This window comes from Chionomys nivalis, chromosome 13, assembly GCF_950005125.1.
Source record: "Chionomys nivalis chromosome 13, mChiNiv1.1, whole genome shotgun sequence".
Classification (NCBI taxonomy): Eukaryota; Metazoa; Chordata; class Mammalia; order Rodentia; family Cricetidae; genus Chionomys; species Chionomys nivalis.
The window spans coordinates 50,698,169-50,708,179 of NC_080098.1; the positions used below are offsets into that span (position 1 = coordinate 50,698,169).

The 10,011-nt window shown below is 40.1% G+C and overlaps 1 protein-coding gene across 1 annotated transcript; it reads left to right on the forward strand.

The window, feature by feature from the left end:
* Positions 1–494: 494 nt before the first annotated feature.
* Positions 495–9,754, forward strand: LOC130885530 (serpin B9-like). The gene is made up of 6 exons (XM_057787066.1): positions 495–662; positions 2,146–2,283; positions 2,631–2,748; positions 4,554–4,696; positions 7,472–7,627; positions 9,314–9,754. Exons 1-6 carry the CDS (start codon positions 495–497, stop codon positions 9,752–9,754), a joined length of 1,164 nt encoding a protein of 387 aa, XP_057643049.1.
* Positions 9,755–10,011: the final 257 nt, after the last annotated feature.

The window sequence follows — 10,011 nt, forward strand, 5'->3', positions numbered from 1 at the left end:
TGGAGACACTGTCTAATGCACACCTGGACATCTCAGAGGAGTCCTCACAGGCACACACAGAATGCAGCTTTGCTGAAGCCAGGCCAGAAGATCTGGATGTTCATGACTGTTTTTTTTTCTTCCCTTTCTCTTTTATCCCTTTTTTTCTTCATCCTTGACCTCACCATCTTCAGAGAGAGAAACTGGTCTGCATAGAAAAGACTAGAGTCCCCCTCTCTCAGAAGTGTCCTGTGTGTGTAGACATGATGCGCTGACCTTCTACCCATGCAGATGGGGCAAGCACTAGTTGAGTCTGCTGCCCTGACTACACTTAGATAATAACCTTAAAATTGGAAGGACTGTGACTGAGAATAAAACTTAAATTTGAAATATTAAGTACTTAGGAGTTTTGAAATGAGAACCAAGAGCTGAGTCCCAGATTTCCCCGAGTCAGATCAGTGAACCTCCAGCGCTGTACTGAGTACCATTTCTCCTTTGTCTCCAGACTCTGCATCATGAACACTCTGTCTGAAGCAAACGGCACCTTTGCCATCCACCTTTTAAAGATCCTTTGTCAAAACAACCCTTCAAAAAATGTATGTTACTCTCCTGTGAGCATCTCCTCTGCTCTAGCTATGGTCCTCTTGGGGGCGAAGGGAGACACTGCAGTCCAGATATCTCAGGTAAGTTCCTTGTCACCTGACCCTGTTTCACTTGCCTAAGAGTTGCTGAGAAGGGAGGGTAGGAAAATTCACACACTGTTTCATGGGCCAGAGGCTAAAGAGGATTTAAGAAAAAGTCTCCTATTGGTGTAGGAGGTCCTTCTGTATTTGTGATGTTCTCATTGGTTGAGTAAAGAAACTGCCTTGGCCTTTTGATAGGGAAGAGCTTAGGTAGGCATGAAAAAGAGAACTGAAGGTTGGGGAAAAGAAAGCAGTCAGAGAGAGAGAGATGCCATGAATCTCCTGCCTGAGACTGACTCAGGTTAGAATCTTGCCGGTAAGCCACAGTCACGTGGTGATACACAGATTTAATAAATGTGTGTGTGTGTGTGTGTGTGTGTGTGTAGGAAGTGTGCTGTGATTATAACTCAGTGGTAGAGCTAACATGCTTGAGGCCATAGATTTCATCCAAAAACTGAATGAGAAAAAAAAAGTTGTTGAATTTATTTAAATACAGGTTGCTGAGATCTATCTTATTTTTAGAGGAACAGACTTTGTAATTATTCATTGGCAAGTGTAAATGAAGACTGCTTGTTTATTTCCTGGCTGCGCAGACCCAAAATAATCACACAGAAACTATATTAATTGCAATACTGTTTGTCCTATAGCTTAATCATATTTCCAGCTAGCTCTTATACCTTAAATTAACCCATTTCTATTATTTTACATTTTACCATGTTGGCTCATGGTTTACTGGCAAAGCTCCTCTGGTGGCTACATGGCATCTCTCTGACTTTGCCTACTCTCTATATATCAATGTTCTGATTTCTCAACTGGCTTTGTTCTGCTAAGTCATTGGCCGAAACAGCTTCTTTATTCAACAATGATAATAAAATATATTCACAGCATACAGAGGAGGATCCCACATCAGACAACTGTAGTAGTTTGAACGTTATTGGCTCCCATAAACTTATATGAGTGGCACTGTAAGTATGCCACTATAAGTGGCACTAATGGGAGGTGTGGCCTTGTTAAAGTAGGTGTGGTCTTCTTGCAGGAAGTAGTTCACTGTGGGATCAGGCTTTGAGATTTCTTTTGCTGAACTTCACTCATTGTCACAGTCCATATCCTGTTGCCTGCAAGATGTAGGACTCAGATATTTCTCCAGTACCATGTTTGCCTGCACATTGCCATGTTCCATCATGTTGATAATGAACTGAACCTCGGAACTGTAAGCAAGCCACCCCCAATTAAATGTTCTCCTTTAAAAGAATTGGTGTGGTCATGGCGTCTCTTCACAGCAATAGAAATCCTAACTAAAATAGCAAAGAAAGTTAACTCCTGTCTTTAATTGTTTCAACACCAACCTATCTTGCATCAGAGTCTTGTATACTTCACTGCCTGAGCTATCTCTGCCTGAGCCATCTCTTCAGCTTGCAAATTCCATTTGCAACCAAAATGTTTCATCACTGCACTCATAATATTTCATTCTTTTTCTTCACAGACACTTGGTTTAAACACAGACGAAGACATTCATCAGCACTTCCAGTGGCTTCTCCATATCCTGAACAAGCCCAACAAAAAGTACTTACTTAAAATGACCAACAGGCTCTTTGCAGAGAATACTTGTGAATTCCTCCCAGTAAGTTGTATCAAGTAGAATGATAACCATTTTATTCAAATACTTCTTGCTATAGATCCAGGAGAAGGACCCCATAGAACTTGAGAAAATTAAGAAACTTCTAGTTATTGTGATTGTACACATCTATAATATCTGCATTTAGAGAGTTGGGACAGCAGGGCCATGAGTACTTGGCCAACCTAGGCTATATAGTGAGACTCAACTACCTAAAATAAACTTCTTCAAAGACAAATTCTGCAATGATACCTTGAAATATTTTAAAATTGACGGCTGTTAATTTTTATTTATTCATGTCTAGTTTAACCCCTTGCAAAGATCTAGCATACTGAACACTTTTCTCTCCAAAGACCTTTAAGGAATCCTGTCTTCAGTTCTATCACTCGGAGCTGGAGCAGCTGCCCTTTGCCAAAGATCCAGAGGAGTCCAGGAAGCACATAAACACGTGGGTCTCCAAGCAGACTAAAGGTCAGAATTTCAAGATATTTCACACTCACATTCTTGTCCTTTCCATCCACCCCTTTCACTTCTTTCTCTTAACTTTTCCCTTCTGCCACCATGGACTTATCTCACTGTTATTTCAGAGAGTCAGAGTGATGCAGACTAGCTAGGCCACATAGTATAATTTAGATAGCTGTGAATTCATGGAGGTTCTACTGAGACGCTTAGATTTTAAAAACAGAGTTATTTGTATATTTCTTCAGGACAGAGGGGCTGATACAAATCTCATCAGAATTCATGGACTTGAATTCCAGTCTAACAATTTATATTAAAAGACACAAGTTGGTGGCAGGTCAAGGGATTCCACCATCTCTGAGATGGAGATTCACGAGTAGACCTTCCCCATAATCTTGATCTGGGGTTGCATCTTCCTACAATGTGTTCCTGTGGTCCCTACCACATTTACCACTGAAGAGGACTCCTGTTTCTGCTTCCTCATATCCTGTCTCAGATTCCTTGGTGAAACTAGCCTTGACTTCCACTGAAGATACTCTGTCTGGAAACTCAGTTACACTGACCTAAAAGAACCTCCCATTTGGGGTTGAATCTTTTTTGGTTTTATTTCAGAGATGACATGTTCCAGCATTTGTCTTTGAGATCATTTGGATCATTGTCTGATACTTAAGCCTTTCAGATGTCTCTGTACTATTAGGTACATTCCTGTTTCTGCTAATAGAGAGAAAGTAAGATTGAGAATCTTTTCTTAAAGATTCAGCAATTGTTTGTGAATTTCTTGTTGGAGTCTTTACCTCCTATGCAGTCTTGACGCCATAAGTTAGTAAGGTTTCTCTTGGTCATTGAATAGTTACCCCTCATTAGAGAAGAAGGGAATCTGTCCTTTTACTGAATTATCTCTTCCAGGGATAGACAGCACTCCAAAGTATAGAGTAGTAATACCTCCTCCAAAGAACTGGACATAACAGGGAGTGCTAGATGAGATGTTGTATTTAACACTAGTGTATTAATCAGAGTACTATAGAGGAACAGAATGAGTACACGTTATTGAGGTGATTTAATAGACTGGCGTACACATACAGACTGAGTAGTCAGACAGTAGCCATCTGCATGGAGAGAAGCCAAGAACTGGTAGCTGCTAGTCTATGAGGCTGGAGACCTTATCAGTTTTAATCTGGCATTATAAGGCAAGAGAAGTCCAGATGGACACTAGTCTTGGTCCACAAGAAGGCCAAACCAATTGTGTTCCAATATCAGATGAAAATGGCAGGTCCAATGATGTGAGGAAAAAAAAAACAGATGCACTGACCAGCAAGGACTGAAGATAGGTAGATAAAAAACAGTGCTGCTTCTCTCTGTCCTTTATGGATGGGCAGCACAGGAAGGCATTGCCCACTCTGGGGAGCGTCCTCTCCATTAGTTACTCTTTCTGAGAATTGTCCTCATAGACCTGCCCAGAGACATGTCTCTTGGTTGATTATAAACTCCAATAAAGCAGACAACCAACATTAGCACCCAGTGGGTAATCAACCCCTTTTATCCCCCTCCGCATTCTATCCCTTCCACATTTTCTGCTTGTTTCCTTCTCCATCCTGGGGTCACTTTTCCTGAGAGATATGGAAGTCTTTCGCCACCCTCGCTTTGCTGTAGACCTCTAGGGAGTGCCGCTGTCGCTTGTTATGTTTTTTTAAAACCTATGTTCATCCCAATTCAGCAAATTTGAAAGCATGATGCTCAAATCTGCCCAGGTGTCACATCAGCTTGTTTCTCACATGTGTATAAAATGAATTTTAATGAAGTCTCTGATTTTTCAAAAGGGAAAATTCTGGAGTTGCTGTCAAGAGACTCAGTTAATTCAGAAACCAGGCTGGTTCTTGTCAATGCCTTGTACTTCAAAGGGAGGTGGCGGCGACAGTTTAACCTAGATTCCACAAGGGAAATGCCCTTTAAAATAAACCAGGTAAGGAATAGTATACAACAGTGCATGCCAGTGTGACAAAGAAATAGCATGAAAATGTGTAACCATGAATTTGTAGCTCTGGGGCTCGTTGGTAGAAATCATATGTTCTGTGTTGGGTGCTGGACTTGACCTTTAGCCCAGAAAGAAAGAAAACAAAAAAGTATATAAAATCATTTGAAACTTATATTTATAAATGGAAGGTTAAGCTCAGTTAAAGATGTTAGGAATAAAGGATATTTACTGTCCATGGTTTTTTTTTTTTTTTTTTGCTTTCTGTTGCTGGCTTGTACAGCATCTGATAATTTCTTATAAAACCATTGTTTCTACCTCATCTAGAAACAAAGTTTTCCATTAGCTTCAAGAATGTCAAAATTTAAGGGAGTACAATTTATGTATGCAATATGATATGCAAAGTAAAAAGAAATATACAAAAATGTATTTGATAGAGTAATTTTAATTAAAATAAACATAACTTATTAGTCAAGTTATCATTATTAATTATCAATTATAGCTTTCTAATATTGAAACATAGTGATTTAAATTTCAGTCATAATTAGAGTTTAAGTTGAGTTAAAGGAGATATTAGAATAGTTTGCTCAATATCTATACAAGTATAACTGGAACCTTATGAATGTTAAAATCCCTATTTCCTTTTTAATAGCAACAGTATTTTTAAAACTTTGTAAGCACTCAGGAGGCAGAGGCGGGCAGATCTCTGTGAGTTAGAGGCCAGTCTGGTCTATAAGAGCTAGTTCCAGGACAAGCTCCAAAGCTACAGAAAAACCCTGTCTCCAAAAACAAAATCAAAACCAAAACAAAAAACTTTGTTTAAAAAAAAGTGGTTCTCTTAATTTAATCTTTATTATGGATTATCTGTATCAAATTTGTGTATTTAATATACCACTGTAATTAAAATCTTTCCATGTGTACCACTTCTATAGTTAAAATATGCCAAAGGACTATAAGAATGGAAAGAACTGGATTAAATCATAGAAAGACACATGAGGTTCTTCCAGAGGTTCACTAACTTTTAAAGGGCTGGCAGGAACTTTCTTTCTGTGATGGGCCATCAGACTGTAAAAGCATTCACAAAGATACATGAAAATCTGTCTAGACAGCCCACAGCTTGTAATTTAACTGGGATTTTGTTTCTGATTGGCTCTCAGGATGTAGCTCCATCCTAAGCTTGTGAGTTCTGTGCTCTGGAGCTTTCTGCTTGGTGTTGGATTAGAAGGTTCTGAGCCATCATGAACCTTTGCACTGGTGTGCTCCTCTTGCCAGGCTATTTTCTGAGAGGATGCTTCTGCCTGCAGTCCCACTGAAACCATTATGAATGTGTTCCAGTCTGGTTGAGAAAAAATTTTCTGTTATTTATATGCTGTTTCATTAGATATAATTGTTGACCCTATTAAATGATCAAAATCCTACATGTGATATAATAGTCACCTTTCCATTATAGTAACAAACTATCTGAGCTAGTCAATGTAAAAGGAGAAAATATTTATTTTGGCTCATGGTTCCAGAGGTTTCAGTCTGGGTCAGTTGGTCTAATCAACCAGTTGTGGTGGTAGTGAAAATGCATGATGGGGGCTTGTTCAACTCACAGCAGTCAGGAAGCAAAAGAAAGAAACAAGAAGGGACCATGGTGTCAATATCACCTCCAGGAGTTCCCCTTCTTCAATATTTAATTTTCTGCCATTAGATCCTACACCCTAAAGATTTGTCCAATTCCCAATAGAGAATTTTCCTGTAGAGAAAGGTCTTTGTGGAACATTGGATTCAACTAGTACTTAAATATTAATGTTTGAATGACACATGTCTTTTTCTGAATAATGTATCATTTTTCCCAAGTAAATCACTGTCCTGGTTATTGTTTTAGCAACTTGACACAAATAATAGCCATTTGAAAAGAAAGACTCCACTTTGAGAAAATGCTTCCATAAGATTTGTCTAGTGTAATAAGTATTTCTCTGTCCTGTCAGCCAGCTTCCAAATAATGACATGGAGACTTTTTTATTAATTATGAGAGCTCAGCCTATATCTTAAGCTTGTTTTTAACTATCTCTTGTAACTTAAATTAACCCATTTATGTATGTTTTATCACGTGATGGTGCATCTCTTACATCTCTTACCTCCTGTTTCCTTTCTCTCTTGGCTAGTGACCACTTCCTCTTCCCAGAATTCTCTCTCTCTGCCCAGATGTCCTGCCTATACCTCCTGCCTAGCTATTGGCCATTTAGCTTTTTTTTGCACTAATCACCACAATACATTTTTATATAGGGTTCAAATATCCTACAATATCCTAAAGGCAAGTCTGTTTAGTGTTTTCTTATTTAACGATTGGTGTGAATCCATCGCACTGTGGGCAGTGCCAACCCTGGGAAGGTGATTATAGCTGTGCAAAAAAAAAACAGGCTGTGAAATCCATGGGGAATAAGCCAATACGAAGCACTCCTCCATGGCTTCTGCCTGAGTTCCTCCTCTGACTTCCCTCAGGGATGGAATGTGACCTGAGAGTTGTAAGAGAAAATAAACCCTTTCTTCCCCCAAACCATGGTGTTTTATCAAAACTGTAGAAACCCTATCTACGACAGTTCCATATCTGTTTACAACAATTACTTTTTATAACAGCACAGAGCAGTGGGCAGACATTGACTGAGGATTCACTGGAATGTGAATACTGTTTTCATTGTGAGTGTTAAAAACATTTCTGACATTAACCGCAGCTCATTTGGAAAAACTCTGACCTCTTTCAATGATCTTTTATGTGTTCAGCGGGAGGAAGGAACAGTGCAGATGATGTGTCAGAAAGACACATTTAACCACGCCTATGTGGATGAGGTCCAGGCACAGGTGCTGGAGATGCCCTATAAAGGCAAGGAGCTGAGCTTGGTGATTCTGCTTCCGGATGATGGTGTGGACCTCAGCAAGGTGAGGCAGGAGAGTCCTTAGCAGTCACCACTCTGAATGTCTGTGAGAAGACTGCAATGCCCCCATTGTCTTTTCTCATTACAACAGAATTCAATGCTTTTACTTTTCCAACTTCCATATGAGAGCATGGATTTATAAACTCAGCTGTAGCATGAATAATAAAATCCCAGAGACAGATATTGGGGTTCAGTCTAAAGATCAGAAGAGTAAAACAGCCAGCCATTGGTTCTTAACTCTACCTCAGACTGAAATGGCAATCCTGCCTCCATAAAGCCTCAGAAAGAGACTGACTGAGACCTGTCTCCTCCTATCATGTATTTCTCTCTAGTGCTGGGATTAAAGGTGTGTGTCACTACTGCCTGGTCTGTATGGTTGACCAGTGTGGCCATTTTACTCTCTAATCTTCAGGTAAGCTTCATTTATTAAAGTACAAATGAAATATCTCTACACTCAACTCGAAGCTGTGTTCAGGCACTGGGATATGTGATCCAAGTTGTGTCCAATATTCCCATTTTGGGCAGTGTGATCTTGCCATGTGACATAGCATCATCCTAGAATGGGCGATGGATACCTGATAGGATGAAATGGAGGCAACTCAGGTAGTAAACTCAGCACAGTGCTTGGAATTGGTACCCCCATTCACAAATATTAACTGATTCATATCTTTGTTACTATATTATTTTATTATCTGAGAACATAAAACAGATAAAAAATTAAGGCAATAAAGAGGAAGAGGAGGGATATAGCTGGGGAGGGCAGAGTTAGGCACATCATTATGACACATCTTGGTCTTGTATCAGGGTGTCCCACATTGTGTCAGCTATGTGACGAATGGAGGGCAGTGGAATGTGCATGACCTAAGGGGTCTATGTAAGCAGAACAGCTCCCCTGGCTCTTCCCATCCAGCTCCCCAACTGTGGCATTGCTTCTCTTGTGTTAGTTAGTTTTAATCACTGGCAAAATGCCTAACATGAATAACATAAGAGAGGAAGTATCTCCTTTGGCTCACAATTTCAGAGAGCTCAATTCAAGTTACCTGGCCCACCAATGGTTTCCATGGTGACAGGTACATGTGGGAGAGTCTACAGGACATAAACCAGTAGCAGAGACAGGGAAAAGGACAAAACACCAATAATGACCTTTAGAGGAACACCAATAATAACTACTTCGCTCATGCAGCTAAATTTACCTAAAATTTTAGCTGCCTCCCAAACAAGGTTTCAGAATATGATGCTTTTGGTGTAATTTAATATTTAAGAAACAGTAAGACAAAGGAACAAACCTTGGATAGATATCCCTTCTGGTGTTGCTCACATCAAATCTTTTTTTCCCCAATTTCCAATAGTTATTTTAGCAGCAATGATTTACATCTTCAAAACTAAGTCTAGTAAAGAAACAAAAGCAAACACAATCTAAACCATAATCAACTAGCAGAATAAGAGACGTCTTAGAAGGGATTTAGGAGAGGACAACCAGATCTTCCTACCCCTCTCCTTGCTTGGCCTCCATGCTCATGAGAGAAGCCACACACAAGCTAGCAGGAAAGTGGATCCTCACACTGCCTGGCCATGTGAAAAGGCAGTGCCCCTGTAGGGTGATGGAGGGTTCTGTGAGTGAAGAATGCCTATAAGCCTCTGGGTAAAACCTCAGCTGTGAATCTGATGGTATCTAATTCTTCTTTGTCAGGTGGAAAACAGTCTTACTTTTGAGAAATTAACGGCCTGGACCAATCCAATCATTATGAAGAGCACTAAAGTTTTTGTTTTGCTTCCAAAATTTAAGCTGCAAGATGATTATGACATGAAGTCCGTGTTTCAGCACTTGGGAATGGTGGATGTCTTCCAAGGCGACAAGGCTGACTTATCAGGAATGTCTCCAAAGACAGACCTGTGTGTGTCCAAGTTTGTACACAAGAGTGTTGTGGAGGTCAGTGAAGACGGCATGGCTGCAGCAACCTCGGTCAAAGTAATTAGGCCAGTGTTGTGTCTGGGAGACACTGTCCCAGTTTTCTGTGTGGACCGTCCCTTCTTGTTCTTCATCAAGCACAAGAAAACCAATAGCCTCTTGTTTTGTGGCAGGTTTGCATACCCTGTTGTATTTAGGAGACAAACAAATTCCACAAGCTAACCAACAAAGTTCTCTGCACAGACAGTCCATGCCAGTTAAATACACTGTGCTTTCTTGGCTCCTCCACTCCAGCTCCCACCTTCCATAACCTGTCTGAATCATAAAAAATGTTTTTGTGGATGCCAGTGCAGAGTTCCTAGTGATTATCCTGTAAGGCACATTTTCAATTTGTCTTCTTTGCTGTCCACTACTCAGCAGCTATGAGCCCAACACTGTGTTGGGTTTGGAGACAGATACAAATAGTGTGGTCTTGTTTT

Excerpts from the sequence above, each read along its gene's own strand:
- LOC130885530 (XM_057787066.1), top strand. The coding sequence starts at position 495 with ATGAACACTCTGTCTGAAGCAAACGGCACCTTTGCCATCCACCTTTTA. Across the intron at positions 2,284-2,630 it reads ATACTTGTGAATTCCTCCCA|ACCTTTAAGGAATCCTGTCT; the intron begins GTAAGTTGTATC and ends TTCTCTCCAAAG. Across the intron at positions 2,749-4,553 it reads GGTCTCCAAGCAGACTAAAG|GGAAAATTCTGGAGTTGCTG; the intron begins GTCAGAATTTCA and ends ATTTTTCAAAAG.